The sequence below is a fragment of the Oncorhynchus clarkii genome, chromosome 2 (genome assembly GCF_045791955.1).
Source record: "Oncorhynchus clarkii lewisi isolate Uvic-CL-2024 chromosome 2, UVic_Ocla_1.0, whole genome shotgun sequence".
NCBI lineage: Eukaryota > Metazoa > Chordata > Actinopteri > Salmoniformes > Salmonidae > Oncorhynchus > Oncorhynchus clarkii.
The window spans coordinates 59,606,849-59,625,613 of record NC_092148.1 but is presented as its reverse complement, the minus strand read 5'-3'; the positions used below and the strand labels follow the sequence as shown (position 1 = coordinate 59,625,613).

The window sequence follows — 18,765 nt, the reverse complement described above, 5'->3', positions numbered from 1 at the left end:
AGCAGAGGTCATGTTTTGACAAAATGATGCAGAGGAACCCTAGACAAATATATAAACAAAGGATTATCAAAGCAACATAATTAAAATGTTGGAAAATAAAGGTGCTCTATGCAACAATTCCACCTGCAAATAGCCCTTTTGTTCAAAAAACTCAGAAATTGCAAAGGTTCAAAAATATATATATATATATGCAATCACCTCTCCTACAGAGGTATGTCACACATTATCTCTCTTTTGGCATTGGCTTTGAAAGACTGAAGCTTGGGAGGCAACCCCACAGGCTCAGGATTAGCTGACCTCAGGAATATAATTTACTGTTGATTTCTTTTCCTGTATCCTAGGACAGAGCAGAGGACCAGACAAGAGAGAATTAATGTATGCCCATTATGACATTTTATTGTAACATGAAAGGAGCATAACTCGGCCTACTTCTGTTTGCAGGTGTCTTGGATCTTCTCTGTTTTTCATTGGTGCTGAACTCTCATGAGGTCATTGCGGAGCTGTGGGGGGGTCGGAGCTCTGCTGGCTGGCGTGGGTGTCGTACAGGAAAAGCTTGTTGCTTAGCTCCGCCTGCCTCCTCCGCAGTTGGCTAGTTGATGAGTATAGCTCCTCTGCTTCTGAATGGCACAGGCTCACCATCCAGACACACAAACACCACCAGTAACTCACATCAAAGGCTGTTTCCAGTCAACATGCAGTGTGTGTCCACCTGCTGCACATTGATGTAGACTAGTAAAGAAGCTAGCTCTATGCTGTCATTGAAACCATTTTTCAGAGGAACTGAACGGTGCCCTAAGAGACAGAGAATAGTGTGTTAATGTGTAAACAAGGAGCCTATGGGTTCATGCACCGCATATTAGTGTGTGGATCCTACCTGAGTGGATGCCCTTCACAAGGAAGGTAGCCTGAGCCAGGATGTTTGGGTCTGAGAACATGTCCTCATTCACCACGAAGCGCAGGAAGGTGATTGTTACCTGAACAAGTCCAGTTACCAACATAAATAAATACACAATCATCTTTGAAACAACACACAGAAGCTGAGTTTCTTTAATTAGCTGGAAAGTAATTCCATCCACTCAAACCCCTGCTCCCACTCCTTACGAGAGAGAACGGTCTTAAACTTGTTGTCCTCTGTGTGTCCACACAGCTCCGTCTCTACAAAAGGGCTGGCGATGCTACGGCCTGGCTTCGGCAGGTGTCTGGCAGCTAGCACCTACAGGCGGCAGCACAACAGATTCAGTGCTCAACAGTAACCAGTTTGTTTACCATGTGAAAGATTATCAGGGATATGTCATTGTAAATAAATCATTCTGGACAATAAGGAGAGCCTTACTCTGACAGTAAGGGTGAACTTGACTTTCCTCTTCTCCAGCTGTGGATCATAGCTGTCAGAGCACAACTTTTCTGTCTGTTGCCTGTATGTGGACTGAAGAGGGCACTGTTGAGTTGAGTATTTATCTGGGACACAAACAATTGATTACCACTGGTACACCGAGAAAGCACTTTTTTCATCTCTGTGAACACAATTCAGGAGGCACTCACTCTCTAGTTTAGGTCTACTTTGCACAGAATACTAGTTATCTCATTCCTCCATCTTTAACACATGCTTGCCAAACCCACCTGCAATCTGAAAGTTGAGCGCCACCATGTGGCAGCCGCAGGCCCACAGAGGGTAAGGGTCGTAGTTGGATGAGTCCACATGTTGGCCCTTGGGGTAGATGCGGCTCAAGGCCTTGCCTTGACTCTCCACAACAATCAAATGTGGTGGACCCCAGGAAGAGTAGCAGCTGCGAAACAGGATCCAAATAAAGGTTATACCTCAGGAAGTCTGGAGTTCTGTTCTTGGCCGGGGTCTTGTTCTCCACGAAGGAGCGGATCTTTTTGTAGCAATATTTCACTGTGGGGACATGGTTGGGAATGGGCAGGCTGAGTTTGATCAGACCAATACGAATATTTGTTTATTTATTTGGATCCTGTTTCACAGCTGCTACTCTTCCTGGGGTCCACCACATTTGATTGTTGTGGAGAGTGACTTATTCTGGTAGTAATCATAAGAGTGTGAGTTAACCAGCCATACTGTTTTTTAGTAGCTACTATCTTGTCTCATCGCTACAACTCCCGTACGGGCTCGGAAGAGACGAAGGTTGAAAGTCATGCCTCCTCCGATACACAACCCAACCAAGCCGCACTGCTTCTTAACACAGCGCGCATCCAACCCGGAAGCCAGCCGCACCAATGTGTCGGAGGCTACACCGTGCACCTGGCAACCTTGGCTAGCGCGCACTGCGCCCGGCCCGCCACAGGAGTCGCTGGTGCGCGATGAGACAAGGAGATCCCTACCGACCAATCCCTCCCTAACCCGGACGACGCTAGGCCAATTGTGCGTCGCCCCAAGAATTGTGAACACCAAGAAACCAGCTATAAGGAGGCAGCTAAGGCAACAGTGCATCGTCCTCCTTCTCAGGATTGTGCCCAGTGCTCTTTATAACGCAACTGGCTAGTTTGTCTGTCTGTAAAGAGAAGGGCTGCTCTGACTGGATAGAGCGAAGCTGTCTCCCTTTACTCCTTTCATATTTCACCCGATCACATCTCATCGCATGTTTCAGTCTGATCATGTAGCCTGCTGTTACTATGATAAATCAATAGGCAATGATCTTTTCTAGCAAGCTATCAACAAGCGAAGCGAGAGTAGGGAAAGAAGAAGAAACACTGATGTGCATTGTTACACCCCTAATAACAATACAATAGATCAGGGGTGTCAAACCAGTGGAGGCTGCTGAGGGGAGGAGGGCTCATAATAATGTCTGGAATGGAGCAAATGGAATGGCATCATCAGCTGTATATTAAAGGTTGACAGTGCATGTCAGTGCAAAAACCAAGCCACAAGGTCGAAGGAATTCTCCATAGAGCTCAGAGACAGGATTGTGTTGAGGCACAGATCTGGGGAAGGGCACCAAAAAATTCTGCATCATTGAAGGTCCCCAAGAACACATTGGCCTATCATGGATCCCCCACGGTACTAATGCTTATTCTGTTCACCAGTTCCGGGAAGTCTACGTCACCGGCTTCACTGAACGGGATTCATTATCATCAACCCCGGACTGTCTTGTCTGATCACACACACCTGGTTCCCATTTCCCCTGATTAGTATGTTATATATGTTCACTCTGTCTTTGTCGGTTATTGTTCCCATGTCCGTTGGTGGTGTGAGTACCTATGCATGGTGCAGCTGGTATGCTACGTACTTTATATATTGTGTATTACGTGTATCGTCCCGTGGCTTCAACAAGGTTTACCCTCGCTCTTTTGTTTGGGTATATTTGTTTGGGTGTATTAAAAACCCATATTGTGTATTCCTGCACTTGTCTCCAAAATCCTTTATACCAGCATGACATGGCCTCCATCATTCTTAAATGGAAGAAGTTTGGAACCACCTTGACTCTTCCTAGCCCAGCCAAACTGAGCAATCGGGTGAAGGAGGTGACCAAGAATCCGATTGTCACTCTGACAGATCTGAGTTCCTCTGTGGAAATGGGAGAACCTTCCAGAAGGACAACCTGAGAACTTGAGAGGATCTGCAGCGAATAATGGGAGAAACACCCCAAATACAGGTGTGCCAAGCTTGTAGCGTCTTACCCAAGAAGTCTGTAATCACTGCCAAAGGTGCTAACAAAGTACTGAGAAAAGGGTCTGAATTTTGTGATGTTTCAGTTTTTTTTCTAAAAACGTGTTTTCGCTTTGTCATTATGGGGTATTGTGTGTAGCTTGATGAGGGAATGTTTTTAAAATCCATTTTAAAATAAGGTTGTAACATAACAAAATGTGGAAAAAGTCAAGGGGTCTGAATACTTTCTGAATTCACTGTATTTGATACCATTCCATTTATTCCAAACTCATTCCATATGGCCTAGTGTCTGCAGGTTTTTGTTTTTTCCTTTCAATTAGGCCCTAGACAACCAGGTGTGAGGAGTACCTTACTAATTAGCGGCCTTAATTCATCAATCAAGTACAAGGAAGGAGCGAAAACCTGCAGACCATTGGCCCTCCATGGAATGCGTTTGACACCTGTGGGGTAGATGTATTTGATGCGTAGTCTGAAGGGGAAAACGTGTTTGTTTTTTGTTGTGTGTGAAAACTTCTTTCAGTTTTGACATGCAACATTTTAATTCGAGTTGTGTAGCCTGTTCAGTTCAGTCAGTCAGCATTAGTGATTCGTATTTTCCTGAAATGTTTGGGAAACGGCACATGAATGCAACAGTCCGTTTGTGTGTGTGTGTGTGTGTGTGTGATGCACGTGTATTTCTACACTTTATGTAGCCGTTAACCATGATGCTAATGTAAACTGTCCTTCCAAAAATCTTTCTCAATTAAATGTTAACTACAAAGTTGCCTATAGGCCTACATGGCAGAATGATGTCATGATTATTTACATCAATCTACTTGCCATTTGTTTTGCAAATTCTGTTGTTTTGCAATCACATTAGCACCATGCAAAATACTGATCACTCCTCCTACCAGATCCTTTGTCTCAGATTTGATATGGTTGAACACTTCCTCAAAAAAGTTGTCAGGGAAAAATAGCTGCAGTTTTCCTCCATAGTCCCCTTTCCACCTGTAGGGAGCACCCGACAGAGGTTTGGATGTTCCTAATCTGACGTGTGTGTTCTTGGGCATCTCCATCCATCACTGTCTTTGGACACATTGTGGATCAGAGCCCCCTTGCAGAAGCTTACTCAGTTCATCAGGTCTCATGGGTCTGTAGTCGTACGTTTTAACTGTGCTCTTAGGCTTGTGGTGTTACAAATACAGTATATCAACAGGTAGCTGCATACATTAATACACATACAAACACACTACATTTGAAATTGCTTGAGAAAATCTATAAAAATTACCTCAATTTAGGGAAACATGTTAAAGGGATACTTCGGGATGTTAGCAATGAGGCATGCTAGAAGATACCCGTAGACTTCCACTAATTGTGATAATTCTAGTTAGCAATTGCGCTTGCGATAGTTAGCAACTTCCTTGAAAATGCAAGAAAATACATCAAATGGTATCCATGAGTTAATTTGACAACTGTTCAGCCATCAGCTCCACAGACTCCATCAAAAGCTTGTCCTGGAATACCTCTCTGAAGAGACGAGCCATCTGCCTCTGCTGCTCTATGAGGCAGTGCTCCTCGATGGAGAGAACCACAGGGTATTTGACAACAACAGCACCACAACGCTCAGTCAACACAGGTGGAATGTTCTAGAAACATTTACAGTCCTCAGTTGTAAAGCACTTCAGGTGTGGGTATGTTTGTTAGTTTGGGCGTGTTTTCTCAGACAGAAAAAGACTCACTCAGATGTGACGAAGGCATGGTCATTGATAGCCTTCACCACTTCCTCAAACTTGATCTTGGTGGTCCTGGTCCAGCCATGGTATATGATGGGCTCACCTGGCCCTTCCCAGCAGTCCACTACAGGCCCACACAACAGAATACAATCCTTTAGAACTATATAAGTAAATGGATAATGTAATGAGGCCAAATTGAAATATGTGAGGGACTTTTTATGGAGTTTAAGGTGTACTATTAACACTCAACACAGCAGCATCGCAGACGCAGGCAGCGTACATAGGCCTCAGTGGATAACTCGCTCCGCAGCTGGTCTCCAGTCAAGTACCTGAAGGAAAAACATCACAACAAGAAATACAAAATGCAGGCAAATCATTAACATAATTTGTGTGTTTATTATAACATCATCCACAGCCTATTCATCACATCGTTTTACAGTATTGCTGACATTCTTTACTGTGCTGACAACTGTACTAACACTTGGTGTGAAACATTGATTAAAAAAAAGTGAAGTAGTCTTTCATAGTGTTGTCGTGTATTTCTGTGTTATATGGCGGTACTGACGTGTTATGTGAGGAGTTGATCCAATAGAGGGACAGTGGGTTGTTCGTGTCCAAGTTGCACATCTGAGTATTTCTCATCCCAAATCGAGTTCTCCTCAGAGAAGAGGAAACTGAGGAGCTAAAGGAAGCGAAGAGAGAGAGAACGAGAGCGCTGTGACAAACATAACACACTATTCTCCACTCCCCATACAGACAAATCACACACCGTGTCCCACCTTGCTGACAGTGAACTCTGGATCGTTGGTCTTCCTCATGGTTTTGTCTATAAAGATGGTCATCAGCTCTCTGACCTGGTCCACGACTCTTGAGAGAGAGGAGCAGAGAGGAAAAAAGAGAGAAAAAAGTACAATAAAGGGAATTATAAAAGGTAGATTAAACACTGACTGAAAATTACAGTTTTACCAATTGTATAATTGAAAGATAGCTTGATTCTTACCTTCTGCTGGTACAGAAGAAACCGTTGGAAATCATGGAGAAGAACTGCAGAGGCATATGGTTTATCTTTACTACTACAGTAGGGTAGAACCACAACACACCAACAACAAGACAAGTTTACCGGTCCGGTATAAGCCGAGAAAATGATTGATTGTGATTGTAGAACTACATACAGTATTTCAAAGAAATAGAAAGACCCACCCCATGACGAAAGCACACGACTACCTTTAATTTTTATCATAGGTACACTTCAACTGTGAGAGCCGGAATCTATGTCATGCAATAAAATTCAAATTAATTACTTAAAAAGCATACAATGTGATTTTCTAGATTTTTGTTTTAGATTCCGTCTCTCACAGTTGAAGTGTACCTATGATAAAAATTACAGACCTCTACATGCTTTGTAAGTAGGAAAACCTGCAAAATCGGCAGTGTATCAAATACTTGTTCTCCCCACTGTATCTATATAAGGTCCCACGGTTGACAGTGCATGTCAGAGCAAAAACCAAGCCACAAGGTTGAATGAATCGTCCATAGAGCTCCGAGACAGGATTGTGTCGAGGGTACCAAAAAATTGTGCAGCATTTAAGGTCCCCAAGAACACAGTGGCCTCCATCATTCTTAAATGGAAGAAGTTTGGAATCACCTAGACTCTTCCTAGAGCTTGTCACCCATGTAACGGCTGTCATAGGTGGAAGAAGGAGAGGACCAAGGTGTAGCGTGGTACGTGTTCATGATCTTTTAATTACACTGAACACTAGAACAAAAATAATAATAATAAACAGAACAAACGAAACAGCCCTTCTGTTACAGAGACAGAGACAGAAAACAACTACCCAGAACTCAAGGGGGAAAACAGGCTGCCTAAGTATGGTTCTCAATCAGAGACAGCTGTCAATCGTTGTCTCTGATGGAGAACCATACTTAGGTAGCCTGTGTTCCCACTATGATTTGTGGATAGTTGTTTTCTGTTTTGTGTATTCACCTGACAGAACTGTTTCGTTTCTTCCTTTCACTTTGTTATTTTGTTTTGTGTGTTCAGTCTAAAAAATTAACATGGACACTTACCACGCTGCATATTGGTCCGATCCTTCCTATTCCTCCTCAGACGGCGAAGAGATTCGTTACAGCCCAGCAAAACTGAGCAATCAGGGGACAAGGGCCCTTGGTCAGGGAGGTGACCAAGAACTAAATTATCACTCTGACAGAGCTCCAGAGTTCCCGCTATGAAGATGGGAGAACCTTCCAGAAGGACAACCATGTCTGCAGCACTCCACCAATCAGGCCTTTATGGTAGAGTGGCCAGATGGAAGCCACTCCTAAGTAAAAGGCACATGACAGCCTGCTTGGAGTTTCCAAAAGGCACCTAAAGGACTCACAGACCATGAGAAACAAGATTCTCTGGTCTGATGAAACCACGATTGAACTCTTCGGCCTGAATGCCAAGCGTCACGTCTGGAGGAAACCTGGCACCATCCCTAAGGTGAAGCATTGTGGTGGCAGCATCATGCTGTGGGGATGTTTTTCAGTGGCAGACTGGGAGACTAGTCAGGATCGAGGGAAAGATTAACGTAGCTAAGTACAGAGAGATCCTTGTAAAAAACCTGCTCCAGAGCGCTCAGGACCTCAGACTGGGGCGAAGGTTCACCTTCCAAGAGGGCAAAGACCCTAAGCACACACCCAAGACAATGCAGGAGTGGCTACGGGACGAGTCTCTGAATATCCTTGAGTATATCCCGGACTTGAACCTGATCGAACATCTCTGGAGAGACCGGAAAATAGCTGTGCAGAGACGCTCCACATCTAACCTGACAGAGCTTGAGAAGATCTGTAGAGAATGGGAGAAACTCCCCAAATACAGGTGTGCCAAGCTTGTAGCATCATACCCAAGAAGACCCAAGGCTGTAATCGCTGCCAAAGGTGCTTCAACAAAGTACCGAGTACAGGGTCTGAATACTTTATGTAAATGTGAAATTTCATTTTTAATTAGCAAAAAATTATACAAACCTGTTTTCGCTTTGTCATTATGGTAGAGCCATGCAATGCACTTGGTTGAATTGGAAATTAATATTCGAATGGAAATTTTGGAAATGCACATACTAATAGATTAGAAATTAGATCGACATTCGGATGTGCAACCGGTGTTTTGTCTCGTCTGCCAATTCTATTAGGAATATTAACACAAGACCCCCGCCAGAGACTATTACAGGTGCACAAAAGACATCACCTTTGCGCTCCAGTTGAACCTAAAAGCAGATTTCCCCCTTGTCACTCTGTCACTTTGCTTTCCACTTGCACAGCTACAAAAAAATGGAACGTTTTAAGACTTACACAATAAATGAAACAATCAGTGCTATAGCTGTAAAGTAGCCTCTTCTATAAATTAGGCTACAGATGAAATAAGTTATGATGAACTTCACAGGGTGGTGAAAGTGCACGGTGATGAGCTTGATGCTTCTTTCCAGTAAATATCGAGGATCTTATTTTGGTGACAGGATCATCAATGCTTGGCTGTCATTTGACAGAATATCAAAATGTATTTTTTTCCATATTAATCTCATCATGTTGGCCATACATGGGCACGTGCCAATACCGGAGTGGGCACACTCGCTGTCTAACACAACATCTTTTGTGGGAAAACCATCAGTAGTGTTGGAAATGTGATGGAAAGCCATTTACCATGTATTTTTTATTTGGTACATGGGAATTTACCCACAAAAAAAGTGTTTTTGTGTGTGCTACATCATCACGCACAGCCTTTTATCTGCAACAAGTCAATTTGATAGAAACATCTCTGGTGGGAAAATGTGCATATTGTTTTTAATGCAGATTTTAGAATATTCACATAAAAATCTGTCAAAAATTGGAAGAAAACCTAGCTAGTGTTAGCAGTGGTCTCCTTGTCAAAACTAAGACTGTTGCTGAAACAAAGACGGTTCCATCGACCTATTGGAGGAAGGCTCCACACCACTGTCTCACTTGAGTATTTTACCTATTTATTGTCAGATTATCTCATTTTGCGCTTTTGTAGTGTTAGCAAGTATGTGTGTTTTCTATCCCAGTTCGCTCCTCTCTCTGTAGGTTTTACAGAAACTCCCCGCCCCTTGGCTGCAACACTTCTTATTTGGTGTACCCTGCACGCACCACCCATGTGAAATTCCTGGTCTCTGGCAGTGTTTGGAACTGCCAATCTGCGGTCAATAATGCAGAGTTCATGGATCACCCCAGAGAACACTGCTACTCCAGCTGCTCTCTCTTTATCTCGTCTCTTATATTCCCGAGAGCCTCTGGTTGTCGCAGTGGTGGCACAGGGCTGCTAATTTTTCCTAAATGGAGATTTTCTCTTTTCTCCCTCACTCACCTGATCATCTCCTCATTTGAATTTCAAGCTGTCACTGTCACTTGTCCACTCAAGCTTAACATTGTTGTCATCTATCACCCACCAGGTTCCCTTAGAGAGTTCTTCAATGAGTTTGACTTCTTAATAAGCTAATTTCTTGACGATGGCTCACCGCTCTTTCGTACCGGGAGACTTCAACTTCCTGACATCTGCCTTCAATTAATTTATTTTCAACTCTTTCTTTCCCCTCCTTGCCACTTCTGACCTCACCCTTTCCCAGTTCCTTCCCACTCACAAGGCAGGCAATACGCTTGACCTCATCTTTACAAGAGGCTGTTCGCCTACTAATCTCATGGCAACCCCCCTCTAAGTCTCTGATCACTACTTTGTTTTCCTTTTCTGTCTCCCTCTCCTCCAAGCCTAGCCACTCAGACCCTAACCAGATGGTCATGCACAGTCGCAATCTTCGCTCTCTCTCTCCTACTACTTTCTCCTCTTCTATCCTATCATCTCTCCCTTCTACTAAATCCTTCTTCATCCAGTCTCCTGATTCTGCCTCTTTGACATTACTATATTCCCTTTCTGTATCATATGACTTGCACTGTCCCCTTTCCTCCCGGTTGCCTTGGCCCTCCCCTCTTGCTCCGTAGCTGAGTGACTCATTCTGAGCTTAAATAATAGGGCTGCGGTCAGCTGAGTGAAAATGGAGGAAAACTAAACTTCCGGAGGACTTATCATCTTTTCACTCCCTCCTCTCTACGTTCTCTTCGTCTGTATCTGTTGCTAAACCTACTTTATCACTCTAAATGTCAAGTTTCTGCCTCTAACCCTAGGAAACAATTTTCTACATTCTCCTCCCTCCTTAATCCTCCACCTCCTCGCTCACTGTGGACGACATGGTCAACTACTTTGAAAAGAAGATTGATGACATCCGCTCCTCATTTACTCAGCCTATTGAGTCCACTGGTCCCACTCACACATAACTACCCTACACCTTGACCTATTTCTCCCTTCTCTCTCCAGATGAAATCCTGTGACTAGAAACCCTCCTCAAGAATCCAAAATTCAACCCCTCTGACGTAAAAAAAAAAAAACTATTTATTTTCTTTCCAAAACACTAGTGCCGTCTCTGACCAACTCTCTTGCTATCTCTCTCAGAACGATGTACTTGGCCCTAACCAGGGATGGGTCACTCTCTGCACTGCCAAAGCTGACTCTATCTCCTCTGTTCTCATCCTCCTTGATCTATCCACTGCCTTCAACACTATGAACCATCAAATCCTCCTCTCCACCCTCTCAGGGCTGGGCGTCTCAGGCTCTGCACACTCTAGGACTGCATCCTACCTGGCAGGCCACTTCTACCAGCCGACATGGAGAAGATCTTTGTCTGCACCACGTACTCTCACTACTGGTGTCCCCCAGGGCTCGGTTGTAGGCCCTCTCCTGTTCTCTCTATACACAAAGTCACTCGGTTTCTTCATATCCTCACATGGTCTCTCCTATCATTGCTATGCGGATGACACTCAACTACTTTTCTCCTTCCCCCCTTGACATGCATCTCTACGTGCCTGGCAGATATCTCAGCTTGGATGTTGGCCCACCACCTCAAGCTCAACCTCGACATGACAGAGCTGCTCTTCCTCCTAGGGAAGGCCTGCCCGCTCCAAGACCTCTCCATCACGGTTGACAACTCCACGGTGTCCCCCTTCCAGTGCAAATAACCTTGGCGTGACCCTGGACAACACCCTGTCGTTCTTTACAACATCAAAGCAGTGACTCGCTCCTGCAGGTTCATGCTTTACAACATCCATAGAGTACCACCATACATCACACAGGAAGCGGCGCAGGTCCTAATCCAGGCACTTGTCATCGCCCGTCTGGTCTACTGTAACTGTTGGCTGGGCTTCCTGCTTGTGCCATCAAACCCCTGCAATGTATCCAGAACGCTGGCATTCAACCTTCCCAAATTCTCCCATGTCAACCCGCTCCTCCGCACTCTCCACTGGCTTCCAGTAGAAGCTCGCATCCACTACAAGACCATGATACTTGTCTACGGAGCAGCAAGAGGAACTGCCCCTCCCTACCTTCCAAGCTCTGCTCAAACCAGCTTCCCCATGAAGCTAGGACAACAGTCCGGGCCCATCTTCCGAAACCCTACCTCTTCAAAGTATTGAGAGTATCTTAAATAATCCTTGCGAGAGCAGGATGGTTTGTACAAGGCTAGCACTGCACCGCTATCAGAGATAACAATTTGAGAAACATCAACTGATAGTTTATTTAATAGTTTCATAATTTCAATGTATTTACCAATGAACCGTAAATATTATTATTACCATTACATACACACCATTACATACTGAAGTCAATATCTAATATTAAACAAATGCTCAGTGACTACAATAAGCCTTTTTTTTAAGTTGTGGAAATGTCTGATCTATGATCTATTATTTATTTTACTTTATGAAGCCACCCTCTTGTTCTATTCCATTCACTGCGTCTATATGGAAATGAAACTGCTGATTTGCGTATGTAGCGTCACTTTCCCTCATCATTTGCATAAAAATATGAAGAGGCGAGATCAGCCAACCAGAGTACTAAACCTAGCGAGGCAGTACAGTGAATGAGAGAACCGCCAGAGTAGGTTATGTAGGCTTCATTACTGTAAGTTGCCTCCTGGAAGTTGACATTTATTGGTGCTGTAAAGAAGTAGATTAGCCAGTATGTCTATCTAGTGTCATACTTAAAAATAAAAAGGTTTTACATACCATTCATGTTATAGGTGAAAAACAATGTTTACAAATAGGATCCTTACTAAACACTTTGGAATAAAAAGCCATCAAAGCTAAACAATGACTTATGACAATACAAATTATTAATCAATTATAATATTTATTTAAATACTTGTTCACATGAGCTCAGACAGACTCGTCCTAATATTTATACATTTCTTAATTCCATTATTTTACTTTTAGATGTGTGTATATTGTTGTGAATTGTTAGATACTAGTGCACTGCTGGAGCTAGGAACACAAGCATTTCGCTACACCCGCAATAACAAGTGCTAAAAATGTTTATGTGGCCAATAAAATTTGATTTGAGAAGATAAAGGTTGATGTGAGTGGGCAACACCTGGTGTCCTGTTCAGTTAATGTAGCCAATAGTACCTGCAGTTCACACAGATAAAAAAATTCTGACTTAACCATCTACACACACACACACACACACACACACACACACACACACACACACACACACACACACACACACACACACACACACACACAAAGATAAAAAAAACAAATATTTATGGGGTTAGGTGCCCAATTCCAATTTAGGAAATTACTCCTTCCTTACACATGCCTTTTTTTACACACTTCTCAGTAGTTGGTATTCAGACTGTAACGAACAAGCTTTGCCGGTGTGGTTAACCGCTGACAACCCTCCCACTTGTTGGCCAACAGATTTTCGTGTGGAGTTTTCATTCAATAGGGTTCAGTACGTTTATCTTAAGCCATCCCTTTAAATACGGTGTACCCCTTAGTTAGAATTTTGTCCACAGACTCACTAAAATGGATCAAGAGAACAGGTTCAGAATATTAGGGATCATGAAAGAAAGCGCTCTAAATATATACATATTTGTCTCCGTTTCAACACCAATTAGTAGATTTTAAAAATACTCTGATCTTGTAGGTTATTTAGGCTTAGGAAAGTATTTATGAATCATAAAAGAACAGGTTAGGAGAGCCTTTACTCACGAAAGAAAAGTGGTTTGATTCATTCTGAAAATTGCCACATTCAAGTCTTCAACCCATTGTGATTTTGGAAGATTAGTGTACTGTACATAGATTTACAATAGGGAGAAAAGTGTACAATAGAGTTCTATACCCTAATCTATTGCCTGCACTAACCATGGAACTGTGTGATGACACAACCAAGTATTGCGCCATGTGTCGGGTTCATACTGTTATGGCTAGAGTAGATGCTTTCTCCACTTGGAAGCGGTTGGTTCGCTAGACCTTATTCATGGTTCCTTGGGCGTAAAGGTGGTGAAATTATTTGGGAATTAAGTCAAGGTCAAAATACAGCGTACCTGTAGACACACTTATTCGATCTCCAACCCAAAAGAATAGTGGGTGAATAGCATGCTATTCTCATGCTTAAGTTCAAGGTCAGAATAAGTGTAGAGAAAAAGGGGATTACGTTCCATTCACGCTCGCTTAACTCGGGTCAGAATCGGCCCCTAGGTAATTAGTGCACTCTTTTCTACAAAATGTCTTCTTGACATGTCTTGTCTGAGAAGAAACTGTGACAAATCTATGTCATGTCTACATGTCTCATTATCCATTGTTCTCCTCTGGCTCTCGGAGGCCCTGGCTGTGTAGGGTCTTCCCTGCCATCTCCATCATGGCCTGAACCTCAGGGTCTGCATCCAGGATACTCCTCTTGCCTTCTGTCGCTCCCTGCAACAAAACACCCCAACATCACTGATGTCCTCATGACAAGTCATGAATACAATAAATCAATGAATATTCACTGAGTGTACAAATCATTAAGAACACCTGCTCTTTCCATGACAGACAGACAGACCAGGTGAATCCAGGTGAAAGCTATGATCCCTTATTAATGTCACTTGTTAAATCCACTTCAATCAGTGTAGATGAAGGTGAGGAGATAGGTTTAAAGAAGGATTTTCAAGCCTTAAGGCATGGATTGTGTACGTGTGCCATTCAGAGGGTGAATGTGCAAGACAAAAGATTAAAGTGCCTTGGAACAGGGTATGGTAGTAGGCAGTGGTGTAAAGTAAAAAAAAATACTTCAAAGTTTTTTTGGGGTATCTCTACTTTACTATTCATATTTTTGCCAACTTTTACTTCACTACATTCCTAAAGAAAATAATATACTTTTTACTCCATACATTTTCCCTTAAACCCAAAAGTACTTGTTACATTTTGACAGGAAAATTGTCAAATTCACACACTTATCAAGAGAACATCCCTGGTCATCCCTACTGCCTCTGATCTGGCGGACTCACTAAATACAAATGCTTCGTTTGTTAATGGTGTCTGAGTGTTGGAGTGTGCCCCTGGCTACACGTGAATTTAAAAAACAAGAAAACCGTGCAGTCTGATATGCTTAATATGAGGAATTTTAAATGGTTTATACTTGTACTTTTACTTTTGATACTTAAGTACATTTAAAACCAAATACTTGTAGACTTTTACCCAAGTAGTATTTTACTGGGTGACTTTCACTTTTACTTGAGTCATTTTCTACTAAGGTATCTTTACTTTTACTCAAGTATGACAATTTAGTACTTTTTCCATCACTGGTAGTAGGTGCCAGGCGCATCGGTTTGTGTCAAGAACTGCAATACTGTTGGGTTTTTCACACGCAACAGTTTCGTGTGTGTATCAAGAATCGTCCACCACCCAAAGGAAATCCAGCCAACTTGACACAACTGTGGGAAGCATTGGAGTCAACATGGGCCAGCATCCCTGTGGAACGCTTTCGACACCTTGTAGAGTCCATGCGCAGATGAATTGAAAAAGGGTGGGGGTGCAACTTAATATTAGGAAGGTGTTCCTAATGTTTGGTGTACGTGGTAAGTTACTTCCTATAATTAATTGAATGTGCCTCTATCTCCACTTGCAGGTAAACATAAGGAACACACTGATACAGGCACAGCATTAAAAGAGAAAGAATTCATGAAATATTAGATGAAATAAATGGGATCAAAGGAGTAAGAAGGCAGTGGTTGTCCAGGTTGATACTGACCTCTTCCTTCTCAGGGGGCTTCCCAACCCCCCACACCTCCAGAGAGTCCAGGGTGAAGTCCTCCTCAGCAGAGAGCTGAGGGCTGCCATAGGTAGTGCAGCGAGGCCGTGCCCGGCTATGCCCACGGCCAAAATCACTATCCAGCCACAGGCCAAAGTACCCATGCTGACCACCCATGCCCTGATCATAAGCAAATTACAGAAATTACATTGTTTGGGTTAAGATAAAATACTATTGAGGCATGTGGTAGTTAATATGATGTAGTTACTTGTGTGGTACTTCACATAGAATTATAGTAACAGATTGTAAAATAAAATGTTCAGGTGAGATTGTGTAGTTGAGATGTGTGTAGTAGTGGGGTGTCTCACCAAGCCGTTGGGCATGGTCTGCTGGCCCTGGTTGAGGTACATGTAGTGCTGGTTGTATCCTGTGCAGGTGTACACCCGTAGACAGGGGAATACTGAGAACAGGAAGCACCTGGAGTCTCCTACACAAGACAATCCAGTCACAAACACACACATCCAGAGATGAGCACTGATTATAGAGATGGACAACATACTGTATATGTCAGCATACATTACAAAAAAGGGCTTAAATATCTCTGCAGCAATCTCAGTCGGCCGTGAGCCTGTTTCTCCCGATTGCTACTTCCATCCACCACCACTCTCACCTTGGAACTGAGGCTTTACTTCCCAGCCATGGGAGGCGAAGCCACCAAAGATGTGTCCTTTAGTGTCTTTGATCAGGAGCACGGTGGGCCCGCGGCCTTTACAGCTGCCTACTATTTTGGTGAAGCTCTCCCCGTGCAGCTGAGTGGAGAAAAGCAGCTTCCAGGGGATGTTGTACCCATCAGGTAACTGTGGTGTGAGGAACATCAGCACGGGCAGGTCCAGCAGGCAGCGCAGCTTCTCCCAAGGGGTTTCCCAGCAGGGGGGCAGTAGGGTGGGAGGGGGACGGGAGGTTAAGCCCACGTTTAGGCCTTCACCTATCAGAAGGTCCATGTACATGGCCACATTGGAAACTCTGAACAGCCAGTCCTCCAAACATGGGACGTCACAGGTACGCTGGTCTGAGAGGAGGGAAGGACAGAATGTCAGGTTTTGTTGTTGATACAATAATATGTATGAATTATTAAAAATATGAAATCTGGGTGAGCAAGATTTATCTCCTTTCCTATTCACTCTATTCTGAAAACCTCATCAGTAAATTATCCTTCCATCCCTTTACCTGAGGGTTTTAGTTCAGAGCTCATCTGTTCAGCCAATAGTTTAACACCAATGGAACCGTCAGCCATACACTCTGGCTTCCAGCCCTGCAAACGACTCTTCTGGATGATGATCTGCACCACAGCAGAAACCAGGTCCTGCAAGAACTGAAATCAGAGCCAAATTCATTTGAGTTCAGAGCTAAAAATGCATGTTCCGCTAAGAACACAGGAGCACTTGCAGAAGACCTTCTGAGGGTCTACTAACCTCTATTATTTGGTCACATGTGGCAACACCTGTCCCTGTCCCCTGAGCCATTGCCATGAAAAGGGGCGCTCGCTCCTCTGCAGTGCCTCGCAGGACATCGGCCAAGAAGACCACCAGCTGCTCCCGACTCACCCCAGCCCCAGGGGGAGGAGGGGCCACTCCGGGGTCCATGCTACACATTCCAGCATAGACCCTCTTTATCATAGAGTCTGAGGCAATGTTTCCCATACAGGGCTACAGGACAGAAGATATGTTATATCTCCCATACTGGTACTGTTAAATATCTGCAAAATAATAACCACAGTTATTACATATATATGTGTTATTACACCTCCTACACATTGTTATTACAGTTATTACATATCTTAACCTTCTTGCAACGCGAGAACTTACATATTTCTGTATTATTTGTATTATTATTTGTAATATTATATTTGTATTATTTATAATATTTGTATTATTATTTCTTATTACAATATTTTAAACAAGATTTTGATTCTGGAGGTTAACTGATTAGATATCCTCGATTTGATAAATAAAATGTAATATCATCATGGTAACTCCACCCTCACCTTCAACATGCCCAGCGTTAAAACCTTCCCTGCTTTTCCAGCGCCACCTGCTGGACTCGCGCCGTGAAGCCGATCGAACACTCCCTCCACAACGGGCCGCTCCTCTGGGCGAAAACGGGCCAGCCGTTTCTGCACCACAACACTGTCGGTGTTCCCCATGGCCCTGTGTGCACATTGGACAACACTATCAGTGATAGGTCGGTAGTCATCGACAATAAAACGAGCACGACTTGAAACTGTCTGAAGGCTTGAAGCATCCAATGCTTCTGATCTGATGTAAAGTTAGCTATCGTGACTGCTAGCTAGGTGTCGGTGACGTAATTTACCTAACGTTAGCTAGCTCGAGATGATGATTATAGCTATTTACTTATCTATTAACAAACAACGTTGCAATTAAATTAATATGAAACATCTAGCTAACCTTGTTGAAAGAGGATAATTATCTAATTCCAGGGGCACTATGTAAACACAATACACTTCCTGGTATAAATAAGGGGGCGAAGATGAACACCAATCGAAATACCCGATAATCAACAGACTCCAATTATATTGGCTGGTAGTTCAAAATAATGATATGATTGGTCCAACGTCATATGAGTTTCCTCCAATCTGGAATTAGGGGAATGGGTGTTGGGCCGAAACCGAAAAACGTGAAGTTGTTCGATCCCCGTCGAGGGAGGAGCTGTTTTTTGTATATGATAGTAAAGCATACTTATGATGACTATAAAATGTGTTGGCACCTTCCATTCTTGCACATATTCTCATAAAAGGTATATTTTAACACTGTCTACTCAAGCAAATTTGCCGAACTGATAAACTTGGAACCAATTAGAACTTCCGTACAAACCCCTTGTGATGAAGCCAGCCAATGGCCTGCTTCTATCTAGGATGTAAACACAGGCAATTTACACTGTTGGATTAATTATTTTTCCACAAGGAAAACTACAGTCATTCATGTCCCATCTCCTTTATTCAGATAGTGTATGAGACCAAGGCTGATACTGTGGGTCCATAGTAATCGTTACCTTTATGCAGTATATACTATAAACATAGTACATTACACTGATGGCTTAGTTATTTCCAAAATGAAAAGGTACAGCAATTCACGTCTCCTCACCTTCAGATAGTGTATGAGACGAAGGATGATGCTGTAGGTTTTATTCTATACAGTATTGCCCAGTGTGTACTAGACACAGTAATATTACAGTTGGCTTCATTTTCCAGTATTGGGCTGAGTTTATGTTAGCCCAACCATAGTTAGATTACATTG

The 18,765-nt window shown here is 43.1% G+C and overlaps 1 protein-coding gene and 1 pseudogene across 1 annotated transcript; both read right to left on the bottom strand.

The window, feature by feature from the left end:
- Positions 1-425: 425 nt before the first annotated feature.
- Positions 426-8,096, bottom strand: LOC139377811 (1-phosphatidylinositol 4,5-bisphosphate phosphodiesterase gamma-2-like; annotated as a pseudogene).
- Positions 8,097-12,548: 4,452 nt separating this feature from the next.
- LOC139381846 (MTOR associated protein, eak-7 homolog) lies at positions 12,549-17,988 on the bottom strand. The gene is made up of 8 exons (XM_071125662.1): positions 17,917-17,988; positions 17,496-17,658; positions 16,924-17,157; positions 16,679-16,823; positions 16,122-16,520; positions 15,820-15,938; positions 15,452-15,631; positions 12,549-14,136 (listed from the first exon to the last, which is right to left on the bottom strand). Exons 2-8 carry the CDS (start codon positions 17,652-17,654, stop codon positions 14,014-14,016), a joined length of 1,359 nt encoding a protein of 452 aa, XP_070981763.1. The 5' UTR covers positions 17,655-17,658; positions 17,917-17,988; the 3' UTR covers positions 12,549-14,013.
- Positions 17,989-18,765: the final 777 nt, after the last annotated feature.